Raw genomic sequence first — 26,129 nt, 5'->3', positions numbered from 1 at the left:
TGGCCTGAGGTGTCTGCCCACCTGAGTTTCATCTGTCAGGTGTGTCAGGCAGATACGTAGGGTGAGAGTAGCTTCATCAGAGGATCACAGATCTCTGGCTTCCTTCTGTGGCAAGTACATCTCTAAAAACAAACTCTTCAGAGCCAGATGACAAGAATGGCCCAGACAGGCAACCAGGGAAGGCTGGGCCCAGCATACATTAATGCAGAGCATCAAGTTCAGAGTAATAGGTGTACAGTTGCCTATTCCTGCCTAGACAGATAGAACTACCTCTCATACGGTAAAATGTGGAAATGCAGAGAAGCACATGCAACTGAAGAAGACGACCAGAGCAACAAGGAAGGGCAACTGAGAGCTAAGAGAGAGCCATGCCAAAGACTCCAGGACCTCGGAGTAGGCCCGGCACCAATTATACACTTGGGACCCAGTACTTTCCCATGCCATCACATGGCATACTTGGGATTATGTGTTACTTAAAATAATGTCCTTAGGGTCCACCTTTCCTGACAGACACAAGCAGGGCCTGTGACACTACAGCTTCTGGCACACAGTTGGGCACGTCAGAAACGTCTGATGAATGCATGCACTCTTGCCTTCTCATACCTTCTTGTCAAGTCTTTAGTGAGAAGGAATTGCTGATTAAAAAAGAATTAAACTTATGAGTGACTCCCAGTTCCACTGAAGGTAGAGACAAGGTCTGATTTGTGTACTACTGTAGTCCAAGCTCATAGCACACTGTAGTCATTTAATCAATGTTGGTTGAATAAATAAATGAATGGATTCATGTATCTTATCTAGTTATATATTTGCTGAGTTAATTTGAAAAATTTAATAATTTGCTTCTGACATAATTTCACTTCATTCTTTCAACAAACCTAATAACTCACTAGGTGCCAGGCACACGGCTGCTAAGGGAAAAGAGATGTGAGCTACAATTCCTGCCCACATGAAAGTCACAACCTAAAAAGGAGAAACATATAAACAAATTGTAACAACTTTTCTAAATTCAAAAGCAGAGGTTTGTGTATTTAAAACAGCTTTAGTCAGAGAGCATTAACAAAGAAAGTCCCAAATAGGGAACGTCCCAATCAACCTCCTAATCATAACCAGAGATCACCCACGCTTGAGTTTGCCAGACAACCAACCTCAACAGCAAGAATTACCTTCCTGATGCCCCCGAACAAGTATCATTCTGATTACAGCAGTACTGCTAGATAACCCAGTTTCAGACATTTTCGTTATCATTTAATATTCTAGAAAGTATTAAGGAGAAAACTGTATAATGCTGATGAGCCTATTCACTTTAGCCATCCTAATATCACACCAATTATAAGACCAATTACTTAAAATGAAAGCTCTTAATTTGTTTATACAAATTTCAGTGTTACATAGGCAAATTTGCCATCAGATTTTTGGATCTACAGATTAAATAGTATGTAAGTATAATGAGAGCCTTTAAGTTCACACTTTCCTGTGAACTTAAAGAAAAATCTTTTTCAGAATACTACAAGCCTTTCTAAACAACTGTTAGTATATTTTTTAACACTGAGTTGTAAGGTGTGTGTTTTCCAAAAACAAAACACAGCTCCCATTGGTAAACAGTGATATTGAGATACAACAGCTAACTTCTCTTTGGGAACATTTAGTAAGTGCTCACTTTAATGCTCTGTCCAGAAATGTTGATCATTTAAAATATAAAAGAATATTACACAATTAAAATTGTACTTAGCATTATGTAATATTTAGTACTTGTTCTAGTTATCTATTGCTACATAATAAACCATTCCAAAAAATACATTATTATTGTTTATGGTTTAATATTTGTTTATTGTAATTATTTTGTTTAATGATATAAAAATAACATAATTTTTCATGGTTTTGTGGATTGACTGGGTTCTGCAACAGTTTTCACTTGGAGTCTTTCTTGCAGTTGCAGTCAGTTGGCTGTAGCTGAAGTTATCTGAAGGCTCAACTAAGCTAGAAAGCCAAAATGGCTTACTCAGATGACTGGCAGTACATGTTGGCTACTGTGTGGCATGCCTATCTGGCCTCTCCACATTCCTTGGGGTCCTCACAACATGGTGGTTGGTCCCAAGAGATATAAGCAGAAGTTCAAAGCTTATTCTGTTCCAGCCTCGGAGGTCCTAGAACATCACTTCTGCTGCATTCTACTGTCCAAGCAAGTCATTTCATTGTTCCCAGCTCAGATTCGAGGAAAGGGAAACTGGACTGTACTTGTTAATGTAAAGAGCAGCATGTGCATACAGGGAGGAAAGAGATTACTGGCACCATCTTGGAGACTACCTTATTACACCATTATTCCAACTAATGCACATTATGTTCTAGATGGGTAGGTGGGTAGTACTAGCTTCCCCTCCCTGCAAAAACCTCAAGCTAAGCAAAGACATATTGAATGAGAATGCAAATACCATTTAAAAACTGTAGAAAAATCACAGCCAATGCCTCTAGTCAGTTCAATCCCTCACATTAATGTAACTCTACTCTTGTAACCTTAACTATAGTAAAACAGAATTTTGTTCCACAAAAGACTTTTGTCTATTTTCCTATGGGATAATTAACCAATCCAAAAAGTTTGCCAAGAGAATGAAATCCAGCTTATTTAAAAATTTCACCTTTTATTCTCAAAGCCTATCAAAATCCAGAGAATCATGATCTTGCATGCCTGGACCAGAAGTCCTTATTTCAAGAACATCATTTGGCATGCCAAAAAAGTATTCCTAACTGGGAAACTTAAAACTTTCTTTTCTGGTGATATTTAAGAGAGCTGACTGGCTCATGGGCAGAAGTTACACAGAGATTAAGAATAGAGGGCACTCTGCCAAGTGGGTTGATGACCATCAGAAAGAATTTTCACAAAGGAGAAATGAAGAAAAAGAAAGGTGGTAACGATGCTGTCGGTCCCTGAAAGGAAAGTGATTTTTCAAGTGGTCTGATTTCCCTTTTACAAAAGAAAATGCCTTACTGTGATAGAATAAGAATGCTCAACTTCATGCAGGTATATATTTGGAGCCAAATAAAATACAATGGTATTTTAAAGTCATTTATCTTAAATGATTCCTTGGCAAGGCATATAAAATTCTCCAAGAAATATATGGGTTGTAGAAACAATAAAAGATTCACTAATTCCAAAATTGAATTAAAGATATTTTCAAACAGTGACAATGAGGCATATTCTTTTGTTCCTATAGGACAAAAGCTGATGAAGTTTAGAAATTATAAAAATGTTAAATTTTCTCCAAAATCATAATAAATTATTTTTAAAAGTTATTAAATTTGTACATCTCTTTTTCTTATCCAGACATAAAGACAGACACAGCTATGAGTGCTCCTCAGGCACTTAACCAAGATAATTGTGAATCCAGTATCTGCTCCTCCCCCTCCTTCCTCTCTAAACCCACAAGCTGCTCTTCCTATCTCTAGGTGGAAAATCACAATACCCCAAAATGCCCCTTGTAGGCATCCTAGATTCGTCTGTGACTCCTCCCTATTCTTCACCACCTATACTGAGTATGTCTAAACTTTGTCCAAACTTTGTCAACACTTACCTCAAAGGTGTCCCTCATATACATGCCTGACTCTCAGATCCCATGGCCATCTCATGTGGGTCCCTACTCCTGCTCACCTGGCTCCATCATGTCTCCTGACTGGGCCTCCCTGACTCAAGTGCTGCTTTCTTCAATTCTTGCTGGAGAATGATTCAGAGCAACCTTTCAAAGAGATAGAACTTATAATTTCACTCCTCTACTCGAAACCAAACCAAACACACACGATAAAATGTTTTCACAATTCATACCAACTCCTCAATCTCAGCCTATCTCAACATAAGTCATCCTTCAACATGTATCCTCACATTCAGTTACAGTGGACAGGCCACCCTTACTGTATCTGTAGGTGTGCACTTTGTTTATGCAGTCACATTTTTTTCTGGCCTGCCCTCTACCATACTCCTTCAAACACAACTCAAATATCACCCTCTATCTCTAGTCCTGGAATCCACCAGCCCTCCCAATCTGATTCAACCAACTTGCTTTTGTATCTGTCTCCTAAGCTTTTTATGCATGCCTCCTAATGTGTCCATAAGGATTTCAAGCTGATTCTCCCCTTAAAAGACTCCTTTCTGTTCTCAACCAAGGCTGCATATACTCTATACAATGCTCCTGGAGCTAGGAAAGTTCTTCTTGCCTTTTCCTCCCTTTAGCATACAGCAGCCCTCACTCCTCCTGCCTTAACATCTTAATTCACATAGAATGAGCTCTTTTCTTTTTCCTTCAACATCACGCTTACACTCATTCACATGGTTCATCAGCTTGATGTATTGGTCAAAAAGTTTTTGGGATAATTTCCAAATCCTACATCAATAGACCACCCAAAGCCTCTAGATAAATTCAAAGGTGTCTGATGCCTAGGAACTCTGAGATACCCACCCTCATTTGGACTCAGAGACTCATGGTCTCACAGTGTCAAGAGAAAGTGCAAAAGGCACATGTCTGTTAAACCTAGACCTACCATCTGAACAACCTGAGGATCAGGGATGAGAAAGCTCATGAAAGAAAATTAATAAAATATAAAACAATATAACAGACTTGCTGTTACTTGTAACCACTGGCAATTCCATTTTAATTTTGTAAGAACTAATTTGGCTATTTCTGCAAACAAGGCTGGAGAGAACTGCAATCTTAGAAACCTGAAACCTGTATAAGCTAATTGGGTTTTTGAAATGGTGTTCAAAAGACAGAGTTTCTGAAATAACTTTCTAATTGGTCCAGGTGCCTTCCATGTTGAAATCAAAAGTGGTTATACAAGACATGAAGTTTTCTGTGGTAAACAGTTACAAACAACAATTTCTTTTGAACCTAATGTTTATAAAATGGGTATTTATGAGGTTGTGTCCTAACTCACTGAGTGACTGTTGTGGCTCAATGTATCTAATGCAATAAAAACATATGCTCTATAATTTTCAGATGATCCATAGTTCCTAAGACTAAAATGGACTTGAGGCACTGCACACAAAGAGTTCAGCAACTGGCATTTCTCTACCTCATGTAGTTTGGAGTGGTAAAGCAGACCTTTGAGACAAAGACAACAGAGATAAGAAGGGAAAGGTCTGGCAGCATACCTGGGGTACCCCCAAGGCCAAAGGCCTTGGAAAAATTCAAATCTTTAAACCAAATCTTGGTTTAAAGCTACAGTGTGAAAACTAAGACAATCTTGGCCAGGCATGGTATTTCTCATTTATAATTCCAGTACTTTGGGAGGCTGAGGCCAAAAGATCACCTAAGCCTAGGAGCTCAAGACCAGGCTGGGCAACATAGCAAGATCCTGCCTCCACACAAATTTAAAAACTTAGCCAAGCATGGTGGTGCATGCCTGTAGTCTCAGCTACTCAGAAGGCTGAGACTACAGGACCATTGAATCCACGAGTTCAAGGTTGCAGTACACTATGATTGCACCACACACTCCAGCCTGGGCAGCAGAGCAAGACCCTCTCTCAAAAAAAAAAAAAAAATCTTCCCCAAAAGAGGACCTGCTTCCTCCAAATAGCTCTCTCCTCCACCATGCAAGCAAAGAACAAAGACTATGAATGTGACAGGAAAAGGTAGATCTAGACAGGGATGAGAAATGACTCCAAGTGCCAGTGCCCCGAGGGCAAGCATGCTGAGGCTTGCCTGAGGCTGCCAGGGTCTGACTGCATCCTAGGAAACAGAGCCCCTTTAGAGAAACCATAGCAAAATGGCCTAAGTTCACACAGGGCCTCTAAATAGGGGTGCTTCCCTGACTGAATGGAGGAGCTAACTGGACACGGAATGCAAGAAGTTCCGCTTTTATCAGCTCCTGGGCAGGAAATTAATCTAGAGCCATTAAGTGGGAAAAGTTATCCCCAAAAACCCTATATAGTTAAAAATAAATCACTACTCATAGGATGTGGAAAGCCACAAAGAACATTACCCCCAACTTAATAGTGACAGAAAACTGAAAAATTTAGTCATTCTTTCAAGCTTAAGGTCATGAAACATTTTGTGAGCTATAAGGTCACAAGACAATCAGATGAACTAAATGTCAAAAAAAAAATGGAACACAGAATGGTCTCACCTTTGTCAGAGGAAGACAGAACTGTCACAAAATGGGTAGGAAGAAAACAAGTGATGGTTGATTCCTTAAGGATTGCGGACTAGCATTTAGGTTAGAATCCTGGGGACCCTGGCACATGGAAAGTCCACAGCCACTCATCTCTTTTCCACTGGCTCCATCAGCATTCCTAAGAAAGATTAGACGCAGGGCAGGATACCTTAGAGAGCCCCCGGGTGGCACAGACAAGGTCTGAGGGTGGAGTAGGAGTATCTGAAGGAACCCATCTGCTTTCTGTCTCTGTGCTGTGTGTGTACAAGGTGAAGAGCAGCGGCTGCCAGGGAGCAGCACAAACCACCCAGGCCACAAACCTGGTCACACAGGAAACAAAAGTCTTTGCCTCTGAGTGAGGAGGGAGACACCTACCACATCCCAGATGTTACTGTGCTTTGACAGGAGGCAAAAGCTAGCAGCTGCTGGGAACATGAAACTTTCAGGTGCTGTGGTCCCAGGCAATGACCCGTGGCCTCTGGAGAGAGACAGAACCTGCCTACATATCCTGCACTGACACCCAGGGGAGCCCAAGAACCCAAGGGATCCACAGGAGAGGTCTGCTGCTGTGGGAAGTGGGGCAGAAACCTCTTTCTCATGCCCCAAACCTTCTACTCCAAAGATACGAGGTGGAGCTCACCTGCCACAGCCGGTAGGGCCAGGAAACCATCCACCCTCTAGGCCTGTGCTGTCCAACAGAGCTTTCTGTGGTGACTGTAATGTCCTATATCTGTGCTGTGGCATACAGTCGTCACCAGACACATGTGCCTATAGAGCACCTGAAAAGTGGCAAATGTGACTGAAAAAGTAAATTTTTAATTGCATTTAATTAGATTTAATTAAATTTCGATAGTCATAGGTAGCTAGTGGTTAGGACACTGCAGCTGACCCTGAGTGGAGTCAGAGGCAGGGGCCACCTAGCACCAGGGTAGAGGCAGAAATTCTGATAAAGTCACAACCCTGAGACTCAAGTGCAGAGCACCTACCCAACTAATGCTAGAGCAGGGGCCCCAGGAAAGCCCTTTGGCCTACTTAAGTCTCGTGCCTAGTAACAAGCACCAGCAGGCTACTGCCAGTGGAGGGACAAAGGCAGAAACATGTTCTGTGGCAAAGGTACACAGGATCTGCCAAAACCTGATGGTGAGGAAGGATCCTCAAGAAAAGCCTGCTGAGCCTCCAGGCCTCGCATGAAGAACACAGCAGCAGCAGTCCACCCACTGGAGAAGCTTATAGCCTGTGGTGACCACAGGAACAATAAACCCCAAACCTAGCTTAGCTCCTGACCAGACTGACTCAAGCCCTCACTCACATTAACAGCCTAGCAGAAGAAGAAGTATACCTATTTCCAGGCATAAGCAGAGTTTACTTTAGTCTCCAATTAGACTTACAGACTTAGTTTCTTTTACACACACACACACAAACAGACGTGCAAAAATTATGTTACACTTAAAAAGCAAACTCTTGCAATCTTCCCACTCATTATCAAGAGATAGAATAGTCAAAACAATGAGATCCACAGATGCCCCTGATGGTGGAAACACCAAAGAAAGAATTTAAAATGATTACAATTAATATGTCAAAGAATCCAGTGAAAAAGGTGGGTCACACAGATGAACAAATGGGCAATTTCAATAGAAATATAGAAACTATTTATTTTCTTATTTATTTATTTTATTTTTAAATGCAAATTTAAAACTGAAATGTGTTACGGCCTAAATGTAATAGTATTTTTTTTTTAACTGAGTCTTACAGGGTCTTACTCTGTCATTTAGGCTGAAGTGCAGTGGCACGATCATAGCTCACTGCAGCCTCGAACTCCTGGCCTCAAGCAATCCTCCCACCTCAGCCTCCCAAAGTGCTGGAAATACAGGAATCAGCCACTGTGCCAGGCCTTATGGAAACAATTTTTTAAAATCCAAGTGAAAATGCTAGAGATGAAAAACATAGTATCAAAGATGCACTCCTTCAATAGGCAGACAGCACAACAGAGGTAGAAAAATCAATGAAGTTGAAAATATCAATAGAAATTAGAAACACAGAGAAAAACACTGAGTTTTTTTTTTTTTTAATGCAAAGGAAACAAAAAGAGAATAGAGTATTCAAGAACTCTGGAACAATATCAAATAGTCTAACATGTGTAACTGGTGTCCCATAAGAAGACAGAAAGAAAGGGACAAAACAAATTTGAAAAAAAAAAAAATGGCCAAGAATTTTCTGAAATTTAACTGCAGATAGCAGACTACAGATCTAAGCTGCAAAAATACAATGAAAAACACAACTAGGTACAACATAGCCAGAAGCTGAAAACAACAAATATAAAGAGAATAGACTGAAGGAAGTAAAATCACCAGACTTCACCTCAAACTCTGGTCTCTCCAAGAAAGGTCAATGATTAATTAGATTTTGGCAAAATTATCTCCCACATCTGGGGCTCTTACTGCACCCTATAGACAATAACCAGAGAGTAAATGGCTTTAGGTTCCTTCTAGAAGGCATTCATGCAGTCACTACAGAATGCAAACTTGGGGGTACAGGCCTGACACAGCATCTTGGGTTGTCTCAGCAAAACTTCCTAAAGATGTACCTTACTGAATTAGATAGCTTATTTTTTTTCTGTTGTTGCTAAAATGGAATTAAAAACTTTTAAAATAGGACCAAAAATGTCTGGGAATTAGAGTTATTTAAATGCTTAGGTAATGTGAATGCAAAATTGAAATTGAAATGTGTTATGGCCCAAATGTAACAGTATCTTTTTTGACTGGAGTCTTACAAAATGCAAATAATACTGGGAAAATATGATCTTGCAGAGGTTGTTCCTCTATAATATTTTTTAAAATCTCTTTTGAGTTTTAGTAATAGTTTGATTGTACTAGCTGATAACCTTAGTAGGCTTTTGAAAATTTGAACTAATATGCAAAGACTATCTGTATTTATTCAATGCTTAGGAAACAGTATTTTCAAAATAAAACTGCTTGGGTAAAATATTTAAAAAATGCACAAAAAAGGAAAATTAAAAAAGAGTTTGAGGTAAAACCCAAAAGGCTTACACATATTTAACCTGTTCCTTGGATCTTCTACTCATTGTGGGCGATCCTGCCTAAAATCCTGAGTGCTCCTGGTCTGTACATTCTCTTGAGTTCCCTTCGTCAAAGCCTAGAATTTGTTTTCTTTTTGTGCAGTTAATGTCAGAAAACTTCTGACAAGGGACCATCTGCAGCTGAATACTTTGGAGACAGTGTTGGAATCCTTATATCGAGGTTCAAAAATTCAAAAAGGGCCGGGCACGGTGGCTCAAGCCTGTAATCCCAGCACTTTGGGAGGCCGAGACGGGCGGATCACAAGGTCAGGAGATCGAGACCATCCTGGCTAACCCGGTGAAACCCCGTCTCTACTAAAAAATACAAAAAACTAGCCGGGCGAGGTGGCGGGCGCCTGTAGTCCCAGCTACTCTGGAGGCTGAGGCAGGAGAATGGCGTGAACCCGGGAGGCGGAGCTTGCAGTGAGCTGAGATCCGGCCACTGCACTCCAGCCTGGGCGACAGAGTGAGACTCCGTCTCAAAAAAAAAAAAAAAAAAAAAAAAAATTCAAAAGGATACGGGACTTTTAAATTTGGGGTCATTACTGTAATTTGTTTAGTGTGGAAATATACCAGAAAATATATGAGCCGGTGGAATGAGAAAATATTCAGTTGAATAATAGGCAAAAAATTGCAAATGGTCTCTGTAGCCAATCTCCCTAGGTTCAAATCTCAACTCTGCCACTTATTTGTTTGTGCCTCAGTTTCTTGTTTTTCAAAAAGAAATCATAATAACAGCTACCTCATAGAGTTGTTGTGAAGCTTAAATAAATTAATAAATGCAAAGGTCTAAAAGAGTACTGGCATGTAATTAGTGATTGTGTGTTTATTTTTATTCATCTTAACTATCTGTATTATTCTCATTAATAACTTTATATTAAAATGAAGTAAAAACCAACTCAATTGAATCGGAAATGTCTCACCTTCTTGAAAAACCCCCAAAATATTTTTTCTTGCAGTGATTTAAACAGCTTCTTCCGTGTTGTAATCATGTCTACCTTCAGTAATCAAGTAAAACAACATCATATGTAAATTTCTGTCAATATCACTGGTTTCTATTAAGAGGAACCAGGGCCCCTTTGCCTAAGTCCGCATCTTTTAAATGAATACATTATTGATACATCTGTGACAACTGCTCACATGTAAAATAACCTCCTAATCTAAAGCTAATTTAAACTTCTTTCATAATACTCATTGTGAAATATTTTGGATATTGTATATTTAAATCATGCTATTATAAACAGGAATATCTTTCTAATCCTTTACGGTTTATGAAGTACTTTTATATCTAGGAAGTACTCCAATTCCTAATATTCACATAATATGAATATGATACTACAAACTAGAATGAGAAACCTGCTATAGATTTGTTTTAATGAGTGGAGAAGCTCCCTCTCTTCACCACAAAGACAAATAAAGTATTCTCTTAAGGGGACCTCAGGGGATAGATTTTATGTGCTGCCGAACTGAAGTGGAGGGCTACAGTATTATTATACTGGGAAGAATATTACTACTATGTGTTTCCTCTAAAGTTTTTCTTTTATAGCTAAGGTAAAAAGTAAAATCCAGGAGCGGTTTAAATTAGAATTGTTCTAAAGGGGATTAGATAAGTCTCTTAATATTTGAAAAAAAATATCATTTACATACAGACCATATGCACTTTAAAAGGCGAAACTGAAAAGAAACTGAAAGATAATGCAGTGAAAAGTTGAATAGAGCAAAATCAACAATAGCTATTTAAAACAACACAAAATTTCCATGTGGAAAGTTCATTTAAAGTGTCTAATTGTGCCTTAAATGGAATAGTTAGCTATGAAATGGGGTGATGGTGAGTAAGCTGCTTACATTTTTTTAAAGGCATGTGAAACAGATGCTTGAGTCTGGAAAAGGCATAGATAACAGAACGACAATAGTTCAGTGAGAGTGTTGACAGCAAAGGAACAAAGGGTACCCTGGGAAGAATAAGCCACAGCACTAGGCATGCCCTGTGAAGCACTGAGTTACACTTCCTTATTTTCCACCTGTCCTGGTAATTTATCTGCAATGTCTTTCTTGCAAACATACTTGCTCATCAGTATTACTTAATGGTCAAATGCTGACAAATTTGCAGACTCTATTAAAAAATGTTCCTATTACTGGTGAATGTTCTGCAGGAAAAACCTTTAAATATTGTAGTATTAAAATGTTAAAAATCTATTTATCTTGAAGTTCATCATTTATAACTCCTGAAAATTGATTCCTGATTCAAAGAATAAAAACCTTTTTGGGGTTTCAATTCGTGTTTTTTTTCATCTTTTTTTTCATTGTTTTGTCTTTTAAAAAAATTATCCTTAAATGTCTATCATAAATATAGATATATAACTTCCAGTATATTGCCTTTATTTTGTAATATAAAGTTAAATATATTTCCTTTAAAATAAGTATGGTTTTCATGATCAATATTAATGAAATAGAATATAATCTTACCCTGGTGTGAGTACGAATGTGCATCTTCAGTCCATCATTTTTACTGAATCCTTTTTCACAGTAAGGACATTGATAGGGACGCTCACCTACAAATAAAGGAAGCCTGAATGTCAGAAAAACGTGAAGTAGCAGAACCAGTCCTGTGCTATCACTTCTCATACACTCAGATCCTGGCCACCACACATGCCCTGTGCTACTTCAAGTGGGCTCCAGGCACAGCGGGGCAGACCCAAGCATGGGCTGTGCAGGACAGCAGTGGACTGTGGCCTCCCCTCCTGTGGAGAGGGCACTGAGCCCAGGGCACTTCTGATACTCAAAAATAAACATTTGCCAGTAGCATATTTGCTGCATATTCCTTTTAATACTTGAGTCCGAATTAAATCTCGTAATTTTAAGAATTTGTTAAAAATATTTTATGTTAATCAATTTGCTCTGTCACTGTACTACTCTTTAAAGGGGAATTATTTACCTGATTTATTGACACTTTGTTTTGTTTCATATAAATGAATTTGACTCAGTTAAGGCTGTGAGTTTCAAAAGAATTTCATAAAATTGGTGTATGTTCAAAAGGACCATTGGTAGTTAAACTAAATAATAATTAAGCCACACTTTCTGATATAATCAAATACCTCTCACCTAGAGGCTATAATTTTGAAAACAGCCAAGATGTTTTTCAAGACAAGCACATGCATACACAGCACATTTTAAAAAAAAATTCTACTGTGAAATGACAAAACTGTGACAAAATTTAATCTCCAAAAGGGATCTGAAGATGCCCTCTTATAAAAGCCAAATTATTTAGGATGGACAGTAGCTCAAAATCACTAATTGATTTATTCTTTCATTTAACAATGTACTTACACAGCAGGATGCTAGACCCTGGCTGCAATCAAAGATCAATAAAATAAAATATTTTCCTTCAGCTAATGTAAAACTTCTGTCTTCCCTTCAGAGCCAGGCCTTCTGACTAGCAGTGTATGTTCTTCCTCTACTCTCACATGTTCCATTTGGTTCTGATTTTAATTCAACCTGGATATCATGTGCATTATCCCAGTCAACTCCCTTATGGGGTCAACAATGCCCTTTGTTGCTTGATCCAGGGATCACTTTTCAACAAGGCCTTACTTGACCTCTCCCCTGTCCCTAACACTGCTTCATGAAATGGACAGTTACATTCCTGGGTCTCAAGGCTGGCCCCATTGCACAATGGCCTTGCACTGTTCTCCCAAACTTTGTTTCCAGCAATGACATCATATGGAAGCACCTGCAGCAGTGCCCCTGCCAGGCGGCATTTTCTAGCCTCTCCTCCTTGGGGAGGAGCACCCAGGATTCTCCCTTTGGACCAGGCACTGTAAAATGGTGACAAACACCCAAACTAGCAAGAAACTAAAAACAACAATCACAACACAAACAGGAACAGGTCCTTAAATGAGCTATCCAGACTTGCCAACTTCTCTGAGACAAAATCAACCTTTGTACTAGGTAAGCTGACCTAGACTTATTGACCTTAGGATCATCATGACTCTGGGAAGGTGTGGCTTTTCAAAGTCAGTAGGACAAAGGCTTGGTAACATTTAGGAAAACATAATCTTATTTTAACCCTGAGTTGATAATACATGCTTATCTAAATTCCAGATCTCTATTGAGCCCCAATCACCAGGTATAGATATGTCTAACAGGTACCCTCCCTTGGGTATCTCACAAACAGCTTAAATCAGTGTGCATTGTTTTGAATTTGTGGTATTTATCCTTTGGTCTTTGTGCTATATATCCTGTCCTGATTAGTTGTACAGTAAGCAAATAAAAAACTTGTTGTACCTAGTTAGCAAATAAAAAACTTGGGAGCCATTCAAGATAACCCCCGACTTTTTTACTCACTTCTCCCTCCACTCAGACTCTAAGTCACAATGATATCACTTCTCTGATATATCTAGAATGTTTCTATTTCAGGATGATGATATAAAATGAACATCAGAGTAATAGCAGTAACAGCATCGGCAGCAACAGTAGGAGTGCAGCAGGAGCTATCATTTATTGAGATCTTAATCATTTAACTTTGAACCACAAAGGAAAAGGACAGGAAGAAAACATAGCAGAATGTGACTGCTAAATGGTGGTAGCTCCTGCATCACACAATTCCAGATAATTTTTTCATTTTCTTCTTCATAAAGTACAAAAAGTCATTTTTTAGATTTTCAAAGTTTATTTTACTTTGGTGATAGATAATAAAGAAGGCTAAAATGTTTCCTTCTTATTTATGAACAATGAAATCACCAATAAATCAAATCTATATTAGGGATAAAGCACGATAAGAATAGCAACATGCTCTACACTTATGTAAAATTATTTTTCTAGCAAGCCTAAGATAATTTAATATTCATAGCTATTCTCTTTGTATCACATAGCTTTACATCTGGTTTTGTTCTCCAAATACCAATAGAGAGGCCAGCAAACAAAAACAAAAGACTTGCAGTCATCAGGTAAATAATTATATGTTTATCCTAATATAATATACCAGGTTACTATTTCCTTTCATAACAGCCAAAATCCATCAAGCAAAGAAAGAAATATATAGTTAAAGACTAGTAAGGAATTTTAAAGAAGGGAACATAACGAATCCATTTCCAACTTTACCTACGGTCATAATATAGGAATTCTGTCCATAGACTTAAAAAGGCTAACTTCTTTTAAGACATAGCTTTTTAAATTATTTTTTTGGAATGTGATTGTCCTGGGTTTGAATACTGCTCATCCTCCGTCCAGTTGTAACTCTGAGAAAATCATCCAACGCCATTGAACCTTTGAAAAACTGGATAAATTATACCTATCCTATGGGTGCGGCGACCATATATCCAGATTTGTCTAAAGTAGTCTCAGTTTATGCCTGTTATCCTAGAACAATATAGTAATAGCTGGTTAATTTTACATGTCAACTTGACTAGGTTAAGGGATGTGGCCAGGTAGCTGGTAAAACATTATTTCTGGGTCTCTGAGGGTGTGTCCAGAAGAGATGAGCATTTGAATTAGTAGACTGTGTAAAGATCCACCCTCACCAACATGGGCAGGCATCATTCAATCCATTGAGGACCAGGATAGAACAAAAAGATGGAGGAACAGTGAATTAATTAATTATCTCTCTTTCCCTCCTCCTCTTCCTCCTCCTCCTTTCCACTTCTTTTCTTTCTTTCTTTCTTTCTTTCTTTCTTTTTCTTTCTTTCTTTCTTTCTTTTTCTTTCTTTCTTTCTCTTTCTTTTCTTTCTTTCTTTCTTTCTTTCTTTCTTTCTTTCTTTCTTTCTTTCTTTCTTTCTTTCTCTTTCTTTTCTCTCTCTCTCTTTCTTTCTTTCTCTTTCCTCCTTCTCCTTCTTCTTCTTCTTCTCCTCTTCCCCCTCCTCCTCCTCCCCCTCCTCTTCTACTTCTTCTCTCCCTCCCTCCCTCCATCTCTCTCCTTGATCTGAGATGACATCCACCTTCTGCCCTTGCATAAGGAAGCTCCCAGTTCTCTGGCCTTCAGACTCCAGTACTTACATCAACAAACCCCTGCTGCTGGTTTTCAGGCCTTTGGTCTTGGACTGAGTTACACCTTTGGCTCACCTGGTTTGTAGAACTTCAAACTCAGGTTATATTACACCTCTGGCTTTCCCGGGTCTCTTGCAAATGGCACATCATGGAACTTCTTGGCCTCCATAACTGTGTAAACCAATTCCCATAATCAATCTCCTCATATATATCTATACATATGCTATTGGTTCTTTTTCTCTGGAGAACCCTAATACAATATTACTCCCTTTCACTCTCACCAGTGTCTCAATTGGGACAACAGATACAAGGTCACTTGTTATGAATGGAATTGTGCCCTCCCATACCAAATTCATATGTTTAAGTCCTAAACCCCAGTACCTCATAATATGGTCTTACTTGGCAACTGGGTTGTTGCAAACGTTACTGGAGTCGTGTGGGCCCCTAATCAAATATGACTGATGTCCTCATAAAAAGATGGCCTTGTGAAGACAGAGACACACAGGGAGAATGCCATGTGAAGACTGGAATTATGCTGCCACAAACCAAGAACTATCAGAAGCCAGGAGAGAGGCCTGGAGCAGATCCTTCCCTAGTGCCTTCAGAGGGAGCATGGCCATGCAAGTGCCTTGATCTCAGACTTGCAGCCTCCAGAACTGAGAGGCGACACAGTTTTATTGTTTAAGCCACTCAGTTTGTGACATCTTGCTACAACAGCACTAACAAATTAACACAGTCATCCTACTCTTTTTTTTTTAAGACGAAGTCTCGCTCTGTCATTCAGGCTGGAGTGCAGTGGCACAATCTCGGCTCACTGCAACCTCCACCTCCCGGGTTCACGCCATTCTCCTTCCTCAGCCTCCCGAGTAGCTGGGACTACAGGTGTCCGCCACCACACCTGGCTAATTTTTGTATTTTTAGTAGAGACGGGGTTTCACCGTGTTAGCCAGGATGGTCTCGACCTCCTGACCTCGTGATCCACCCACCTCCGCCTCCCAAAGTGCTGGGATTACAGGCCTGAGCCACTGCGCCCAGCCCAGTCATCCTACTCTTAACAGTGGCAATTACTCTTATCACTGATGTCTACACATCTGTTGCCCATGAGGTCTACATAAACCACTCAGAACACCTCTAGATGACTGGTATTTCTACCCCATGCCACTCCCCAACACTGAGCTGACATATCTGGGAAACTTGGGTAAGTTCAACTCTATTCCTTCATTCCATCCTACAATGTACTCCAGCTTCAAAGTGCATGACCATGTAAATGGCTTTTATAAGCAATTTATTTGAAAACTATACTGTGTAGTTTGCAAATCAGCTTAGACTCTACATTAAACTTCTACTCTCTTGGTTGAAGGATGTTTAGGGCACTCCTGTGTCTCTTTCGGACTCCAAGGACAAAGCTATCTGCTATCTCCAAGAACAAAGCTATCACACAATTGGAACCTGAAGGTTACCTGTACAGTCAACATGTTAATAATTACTAAAGTCATTTTCCTAATTTTCATATTAAAGATAAATTGTTATTCTTAGGTTTTCCTCACATTATGCATATGATATTTGCCTTCATTATTTCAAATTACTGTGAAGAATGTTTCTAGGAAATATTTTCACCTACACATAAAATGATCCTGCAGAGAACAAAAACTTATCTTCAATTTTAGTCAACTCTAAGAACACAGGTCACTGTCAGTACCTGGGCTCTGATGTACAATGTGATCCAACTTCAAATAACTACTATGTTTTAATATCTCAGGTGTATTTAGACATTATCTCTATTTTGCTTAGGCTAGTCACAGTATTCAAATTCTGACTAACATGTAAATTAATTAATCTGAAAATTAGCCAAAAAAAGTAGCTAAGAACAAATCTAAATGGAAACAATAACAATAGCTAAAATGTATAGAGTTTATTAGGTTTTATTCTACAGTTCAGAATGCTTAACACACATTAGCAATTTTAATTCTTGCAACAATATTACAATCTAAGTATTCATATCCCTAGTTTACAAATGAGAAAAGTAAGGCACAGAAAGGATAAGTAATTTGCTCAAGATGACATAGCTTCTTATGTAGTGGAGGCTGAGTTTGAACCCACTCTTAACCTCATGCCATCACATATTAGTAATATGGCTAGCATTTTGCATAAATTGGGTTAGACTTTCTAAAGTTAATGACAAAAACTCTGCTTCTCACAATAACAGTTAACATTAACCAGATCTTTCTGGCTGGTAGATTCCAGCATTCTTTTGGTTATCAATGCTCATCAAGAAAAAGTAGGGGGCAGGTTAGGAATGTGTGTTATGTCTTGAAGCAGTTCCCAAGTGAATGCAAATACTAACATAATATTAAGCTGTGTCTTGAGAACTATACACAGGTAGTCACTTTCAATGTTTAGAACGGAAATACAATATTGGTAAATATGACATACCATCCTATGAGATTTAGGTATTAGATTAATAAAATAGATTTAGTGAGCACAGCAGCATAAATAATAATATTTATGTGTACATAAGCGCAAAACATTTTTCATTTAACTAAAGGAAAATAGATGAGTTCTTTGCATCTCTTTATTTAAATTATGTGCTGACACTGAATAACATTGAAAGCCACAGTGTTTTCTTTGAACAACACATCAAGGAACAAACAGAAGCATGATGGTAACTATAAAAAGTTGATTTTGGTTAATTTTTAAAGATGCCACAAAGTGGATACTCCATGAAGCTAATTTATTCATTCATTAAATAGATTTTTTTTTTTTTTTTTTTTTTTTTTTTTTTTAGCACATACCATCTTCTAGTTACTGTCCTGGGCTTTGAGAATGCAGTTGTGAATAGTTTCACAAAATCACTGTCTCTTCAATTTTACTAGTGTAATGAGAAAGACAAGAAAAAGTTAAAGAAAATACATAAGATAATTTCAAATGCTGATAAATTATACAAAACAAGGACATAGGTTTAAGAAAGATCACTGGGCTGGAGAAGTGGGCAGGTGAAGGACTTAGCTAAAGTCATTAGCAAAGGCAAAAGGATTGAATAAATGCAGTTCCTTAATGCCAATTTAACATTATTCAAGCAGACTTCTTATAGCTCTTCATCTTTGAATTGGAGGTACTTTAACTTACTCGGCTTGAAGTAAGTGTATCCAAATTCTCACTGCTGGAACACCTGAGATGGAAGTAGCTTAAAACTACATTATTTGAAATGTCTGGGGGGGATATTCAGAAAACAGCTCTAGAAAATTGGAGCTAGCCTTCCAAAGGCAGCTAGTAGTAATGAAAGGGAACATCTGGATGCCACATGGAACACCTAACTCGACTTGAGCCCAGCCTGGCCCCAACAAGCTACCTTGAGCCTTTGACAAAGAAAATGTATTATGATGACAACCACCCACTAGCAAGTATGGCTAATAACAATATGAAAAAAATCAAATCCTAGTTTAATATATGCCTTTCAGATTAAAATTTATATATGTTACCATATAGATGTTCCATATAAATGGAATATAATTTTAATTAAAGACATCAGAAGAATTCTAGCCCTCACCAAAGGATTAACATACTGTTACTAAAACAGCATCTTAAGAAAATTTGTGAAGGCAGTTTAGGATATTAATCTTACTGATAAAATGATCCTAAAGTCACATCAGTGAATAGCCATCTACTGCAATGTAATCACCTCAATATCCAACATCTTGACACAAATTCTTTCAAAAAATCTATGTTTACAATACATGAAAATAATGAAGAAAAACCTTGCAAATCACTTCAATCTTGATATTCTTAAATTAGAACATGGATTTAATTTAAGAAGTGAACCTGACCACTCTAGCAGAGACACAGAAATCAAAGTTTTGTTGATGCTACTAAATACACTGAATTAATATGTTAATAATGACCATGATCAAACTTGAAGATTAAAAAATGCAAAATTGTGAAGATGATAAATTATGTATCATGTATATTTTACCACAATTTTTTTAAAAGTGTACAGCCAATGTGCCCTATGCTTTGAAACATTCATAAACAAGCAGCAAAGCTTAATGTGTTTTTAAATATATATGTATAATATATATATATATAATTATCTGGATTAATATAAAAAGACCATTTTCAAAAAGCACTTCAATAACATTAACTTGTCATTTAACATATTTTAAAAACCAATGTAGATTTCAAAGAACTCATAATTCCTTGAAAATATGAAAAGATGTACATACAGAAAATGTAATTTAAAATGGAATAAAGTCAAACTTTATTATTTTCAATGAATCCAAATTAAATAATATTTAAAGATTTTGGAACCATAGCTTTACTTCTTACTTTGAGCTTTCTAACAAAAATCAGTTTTAGAGATGGCGACACTTTCAAGTGAAAAAGCAAACCTCAAAAGTGTATGCTTCATGAAAAATACTCTGAGATCATTCCACATGGTTGAACTTTAAAATATATGTATTATATGGGAATTCTTTAGAAGAACTTTACCTTTTTTTCCATGAATATCAGGGGATATTTTGCTTTTGTAGACTAGGAAATAGTTACAAAACAGCAAACTGAATCATTCTAAATGAAAATTAAACCAAAAATGTAATTGTGAAAGCACCACCCAATTACTTTTCCAATCCCACCATTCCAATCCCTTCAGTTTATGGAGTATTTAATAAACTAGAAGTACACCATAGAGAGAAATGAAATGCTATACTGACAAATAGGAGTAGCTCAAGTTCATTCTTGGCATCTTTCTGTAATCGAAATACTTTTTTTTCCCTGCAGCAAAAAGAGCCATGAAACCCCACCGACCTCACCGAACCCCACCTTGTTACTCTTGGAATGCTCCATTAATCAAACTCTGAGGAATCTCCCTTAACCTAAACAAGTTAAACCCAAGGACACCATCTTTGAAAGAAGGACAACAAAAACCTGAACTTGACATTTACTCCTTGAATATTTAGAGATCCTCAACTTTTAAAAGCTTAAAAGAGTTTACAGTTGTGAGAAAGTGGGCAATAAAATGTAAAAATCAACTAAGAGAAACTTTACTTCTCAAAACACTTTTTTCATCTGATTCAAAACAAATGGAGTCTGTTTTTCAAAATCTATTCCTTTCAAGGATGCATTATTTACCTTAAGAATCTTACAGTCACAGTATCCCTCCCTCATTTCTGAAGAGATTCCAACTCAAAGGACATGAGGTTCACTGGGAAGAAGTAAAAAAAAAAAAGGAGAGCCATGTGCTCACAAACTTTTCAGTTGGAAATCATAAAGCCAGATTGGGTGAATTTATTGAGGGCAAAACAAAATGCGAAATTTACTGATGCAAATTTTAAAAAGAAGAATATGAGATGCAGAACGAAAAGAGGCAAGTTAACGAAGCGAAAGTAAAAGATTCCCTACTAAGGATGCTCTTGCTTAGCCAACAAGGTGTATAAATGACCCCCATTCCATGTGATTTGTCTAAGGGAGCAAGACGACAGACAAGAAAGGGTCTTGATGTGAGTGCGGCAAAAGCAAGGGGACTGTTCCACAAACGGCAGAAAGGTCTGAACAATCCAGACACTGGCCAAGTTTTCAAGGTTCTGACCCACAAACAGAAACTCTTCCCTGAGTGTCCCACACTGCGATGGCAGGGAGGAATTTCAGTCAAGGAAGGAGTGTTCTTCATCATCGATCTGGTTTTGTTGTTAGGGAGTCAGAATTTGGTGAGAAAATTATCAATCATTTCACCCAGTAGTCTTCTATTTTTAGGAATTTCTACCAAAGTTTTATTTAACCCAATATTTATGGGTATAGTTGGTGAACCGTGGCCATGGAGTAACTAAGCAGTTAAACCTTCGGTGCCTGCACACAGAGCAGTGTCCTATAAATAGTGCCAGCAAGGAAGTATCAAGAGTATGTAACGTTGAGTAGCAAGAAACCCATAAAATTATTCTCTCTCCCATAAAACTAGAGAAAACATAAAACCTTCCCCAGCCTAGAAGCACAGTGTTGATTTGCAGAAGAACAACACAGAGAGTTATTCTGGGGTGGAAAAATAGTAGCAACAGCAGAAGAAAGCACAAATTACAGGAAATCAAATCTTTTATTTTCCAAAAGAAAAATGTTGGTGATGCAAGTTTAATAGAGGTATGCTATTAATATTATCTAATAATTTACCAATAGATAAAGTTGTTCAAACAGTTGATGTAAACTGTGGCCTAGGCCATGCCCATTTTTGAGGACTCCAGTATACCAAAAAAATGAAGAGATGATAAAAATATGAACTACGTAAATGGTGGTATATTTTAAATGATCTATCTTATTAGTCTCAGTGATGATATTATTAATTCATTTGCTTATTGTTCATAGCATTATATTCCAGGACAAATGCCACTCCCTCACTTTTCACTCTGTGCCCCTTAATCCAACCTATAACAAACTTTGACATAGCGCTATAATTTTTACATTAAAAAATTAGGGCCTTTGATACATTTGAAGAAATAAAAAATAGATAATCATATTACTAATGAAAGCCAAAATGAATGTCTGTCTCTTAAGTTGTTAGACATACTTGTCATTAACCCAAAATCAATTGAGTAGGAGCTGAGTATAGAAAAAAAGAAAAAAAAAAAAAAAACAGTAGTAAGAAAGGATACATTCCATCGATGTGATTGTGGATCAGAAATTATTTAAAGTGTCAATATAACACTGAGACATCAAAAAACATGCAGTTCAAGACTTTGCTTACAAGAAAATTCCATTCAAATATTTCTTGGGGAAAACCTGAAGCTTTTGAAGTATGATGCTAAGGAAATCATGTATTTCTATGTCAATTCTACTCAATGTTTCCGTTAACTCTTAGATTATCTGCAGGTAAGAGAATATTTGATTTGGTTTAATGTTAGTAATGAGACACTTAGAAAATAAATATAGCAAAATAAGTTCTCTCTCAACATATAGAGGTCATCTAATTCTTATTAAAAATGTGTTAAAATGTTGTTTTAAAATGTTTAAATTTTCATTTGGGTTTACAATTCAGTAATCATCTATTTTTAAATAATTTTATTATTGCTCTATAATTACTTATAATTATTTAAAGCTACTGTTTTTATAATGTTGGACAAATATTCTAAAAAGAATAAATTATGTCCTTTAAAAAAGCATTCAAGACAAAAGAAAAACAGTGGCTAAAATCCAAATACGATAAAATAATAATATACTGATTCTTTATTGCTGAGTTGATCACAGGTATTTATCCAAAAAATTACGTATTTCCTAAGACAGTGATTTATTACTATATTCAAATAACAACGTGCAAGCAAGCCTGGAACAGAAGGGCCTACACAGCCGGTATCTATTAACACAGAAAGCTGGTTGGAACTGTAGGCAAGTAATTAACCTTCTGGCCCAGAGGTTTAAAAACCCAAAAGCAGTTCCTAGAATTTCTTCCATAATTTATGAACAACTGATGGAATTCATGTCACAGTCTGTGGATTCCCTTGCTGAATTAACCTCAGCTCTCACTGACCCTAAGAAGCTATAAACCAACAGGAGACTGTGCTCTACTATTTCAGCTGACCCACAGAGTGCCATCTCTGTTGTTCCAGCAGAGGAAGCCAGATGATAAATTACAGAGTCGCCCTCCAGGCACAATCCTGAACATTCCCCTTCAATGAAGATGACAACAACACACTGTACATGCACATTCACTCACCCCAAACCAGCCCTGTTTGACAGCAAACCCTCATCTATACTCTATAGATGATCTATATTCTGCAGCTAAAGTTTATGAAAAGATAAGCATGATGACACTGGGAATAGAAGGTCAAACGGTGTATCAAGGGAGTATGAACACCTGTGACTAAATACAGAAACACATCAGCAACGCTAGCAGCAATAGCTCACAGTATCACATGCTTACATTGTGCAGGCACTATGAAAAGTTATTTATATCTTCATTTGTTCCTCAAAACAACACTATGCAATTGGGACTTTTTCTTTTTTCTTTGTGTTTTTTTAGACAGAGTTTCACTCTATTGCCCAGGTTGGAGTGCAACGGCATGATCTCAGCTCACTGCAACCTCCACCACCCGGGTTCAAGCGATTCTCCTGCCTCAGCCTCATGACTAGCTGGGATTACAGGTGTGCACCACCATGCCCAGCTAATTTTTGTATTTTTAGTAGAGATAGGGTTTCACCACGTTGGCCAGACTGCTTTCGAACACCTGACCTCAGGTGATCCCCCACGTCGGCCTCCCAAAGTGCTGGGATTACAGGCATGAGCCACCGCACCCAGCTGGGACTACTATTATTCCATTTATCAGAGATGAGGAAACTAAGCTTCAAGGAAATTAACCAGCTCATTAATTTTCATTCAAGAAGGAAATAAACAGAATGGGGTTTGAAGCCCGTAATCTGACTCCAGAATCAATACTCTGGATATAAAGGTGGCATTAAATAACAATGTATTACAAATACAAATTTTATGGTAGGAAAGTTTCTCCACAGCTGGAGTTAAGTTCTCAGTTGACCATAGGTAACAAACTATAGTTTCTATGTTAAAGTTATCTTCAATTGGTTGATATATCAAAAACAAAATATTGTCAAACATGATGAAAGGAGTGTATGTAGTTCTGTGGTATGTTCAAGAGTAACGGGAGGGGTTAGGGGGCATGTCGAAGAATAAGAAATAAAAATATCAGCAATGTGATATATTGGAAAAAGTTTAAGCCTCGGTTTAGTTCCAGCTGAACCACATACAAGTTTTATGACCTTAGGCAAATCATTGCACTTTGCTGGGTATTAGTTCAAATAAGAGGCTTGAACTAGATTTCTGAAACTCCTTTCTATTCTAAAGTCAAGAATATTATTTTTTTATTCTAAAAAAGTGGATGCCTTGTGCACGCTTGCCACATTCTCATTCTAATTACCAAACTGTGCAGAATAAATGGACTTTAGAAGGTGGATACAAGATTTATGAAAAATAACATTTTCAAAGTTAATGGAAAAAACAAAGTCTTGTGAGACTACAAAATGGTGGTAATGAGAACAAGGCGGGAGAAGGAGTATGCAGAACGGAACGAAGGGGAAGCAAGGATACAACCAGTTGGTTATTTAAGGTAGTGAAAGATAAAATCAATCATAAAATGAAGAAATTGGAGGATGTTTTTAATTTTAGACACTATCAACAAAAAATAAAAACATAAATACCAAAATTCCTCCCACAACTAACAGGTAATAATCCAATAGCTAATTTGTCACTGTCTTGTAGAATGACCATTAGTCCCGAGCCAATTAGCAAAAATACTTGTTTTAAAAACATTAATATGTATGAAGGAGACTGCCTTTAATGTTCCATAAAAGAATACTGTTACTGTACTGGACAGGAAATGTTGAAAAACACCAACTGGCAAATTGGAAGGAAAAACCATAAACTAGAGTCCTATTTCCTCTTCATAAAACTAAGTGTTATTTGATATCATAAAAAAGAGATTTGATTTCCCAACTTATTGATGGACAGTTTGAATACTATAAAAACAAAATTAAACTGACACCTTCAGGCATACTTGGTATGGAATTAAAAGACTAACTCCATAAAAATCTCATCACACTGCAGTATATTCAAAGGTCCAACTGCCAATTAGCAACCATTTCCTAGAAATAAAAAAAGGGAAATTTAGTAAATATAATTTAATCATTATTTCCTCTGTATGTTACTGCCCACTATAAAGCTTGACTAGGAGAAAATGAACAAGTCAATGTGTGATATGGTTTGTCTGTGTCCCCATCCAAATCTCAAATTGTAGCTCCCACAATTCCCATGGGTCATGGGAGGGACCCGGTGGGAAATAATTGAATCACAGGGTGATCTTTGCTGTGCTGTTCTTGTGATAGTGAACAAGTGTCACAAAATCTGATGGCTTTATAAAGGGGAGTTCCCCTGCACATGCTCTGTTGCCTGCCACCATGTAAGATGTGACTTTGCTCCTCCTTTGCCTTTTGCCGTGATAGTGAGGCCTCCCCAGCCATGTGGAACCGTGAGTCTATTAAACCTCTGTCCTCTGTAAGTTACCCAGTCTTGGGTATATCTTTAATAGCAGGGTGAGAACAGACAAAAACAATGAGAAAAGATCAATCAATAAATAAAATCATCATTTGGCCGGGCGCGGTGGCTCAAGCCTGTAATCCCAGCACTTTGGGAGGCCGAGACGGGCGGATCACGAAGTCAGGAGATCGAGATCATCCTGGCTAACCCGGTGAAACCCCGTCTCTACTAAAAATATACAAAAAAAAAACTAGCCGGGCGAGGTGGTGGGCGCCTGTAGTCCCAGCTACTCGGGAGGCTGAGGCAGGAGAATGGCATAAACCCGGGAGGCAGAGCTTGCAGTGAGCTGAGATCCGGCCACTGCACTCCAGCCTGGGCGACAGAGCGAGACTCCGTCTCAAAAAAAAAAAAAAAAAAAAAAAAAAAATCATCATTTGGCTCTAAGCATAAAACTTTCATAGTGCTAAATGATATAAGACTTTTATTTCCTCATCTTTTATACTGGGGGGTTTATAGAATTTCTGTAATTCTTGTGGTAATTATAATAGCTATATAGAAAAAAAAAAGAGATAACTTAAAACAGAATTTGAAGTCAGAAGACTTGTGTTTTATTACCTTGATAGTGGACAGGTCATTTGCTTCTCTGAATCTGAGCTTCCTCATGTAGAAAATGAGAATGATCCTAGAAATGGCTGAATCCTTTCAATGGCTGTGAAAGGATAATTTAGATACTATATTTGAGAGAACTTTCCTTTTTCAACAAATTTAAAGATTAAAGAGGTGAGTCTGATCTGCCCTGTCCTTCAGCTTAGAATCTATTCATGGGAAGCTGATAAGCAAAGTACAGTGTAAAATAGCTGAAAAGAGGTATTTATATATAATAAAAAATGAGAGCCCCCAGATCTCTACTAG

At 37.7% G+C, this 26,129-nt stretch overlaps 1 protein-coding gene and 1 long non-coding RNA gene across 16 annotated transcripts in view; one reads left to right on the top strand and one right to left on the bottom strand.

The window, feature by feature from the left end:
- The window catches only part of PRDM5 (PR/SET domain 5), a 233,282-nt gene that overhangs the window by 47,970 nt on the left and 159,183 nt on the right, over nucleotides 1-26,129 (bottom strand). For 5 of the 15 annotated variants that reach the window (XM_003899135.5, XM_003899136.5, XM_017959015.3 and 2 more), the window contains one exon: nucleotides 11,681-11,766. The exons of 3 other annotated variants lie outside the window; for them this stretch is intronic. In XM_003899135.5, coding sequence (XP_003899184.1) covers nucleotides 11,681-11,766 — 86 coding nt within the window. Of the gene's footprint in view, nucleotides 1-3,643; nucleotides 3,729-6,111; nucleotides 6,278-9,722; nucleotides 10,213-11,678; nucleotides 11,767-15,092; nucleotides 15,368-17,988; nucleotides 18,066-26,129 lie in introns of those variants that run through there. 7 more of the 15 variants (XR_002522179.2, XM_021938756.2, XM_031664311.1 and 4 more) reach the window with 7 other exon arrangements.
- LOC110743324 lies at nucleotides 13,075-20,050 on the top strand. The gene is made up of 3 exons (XR_004182699.1): nucleotides 13,075-13,162; nucleotides 14,086-14,160; nucleotides 19,970-20,050. It is a non-coding gene; the product is annotated as an uncharacterized LOC110743324 (long non-coding RNA).

This window comes from Papio anubis, chromosome 3 (assembly GCF_008728515.1).
Source record: "Papio anubis isolate 15944 chromosome 3, Panubis1.0, whole genome shotgun sequence".
In the NCBI taxonomy this organism is placed as follows: Eukaryota; Metazoa; Chordata; class Mammalia; order Primates; family Cercopithecidae; genus Papio; species Papio anubis.
Note: the sequence above shows the minus strand (reverse complement) of the source record. Positions and strands in the feature narration are given on the sequence as shown.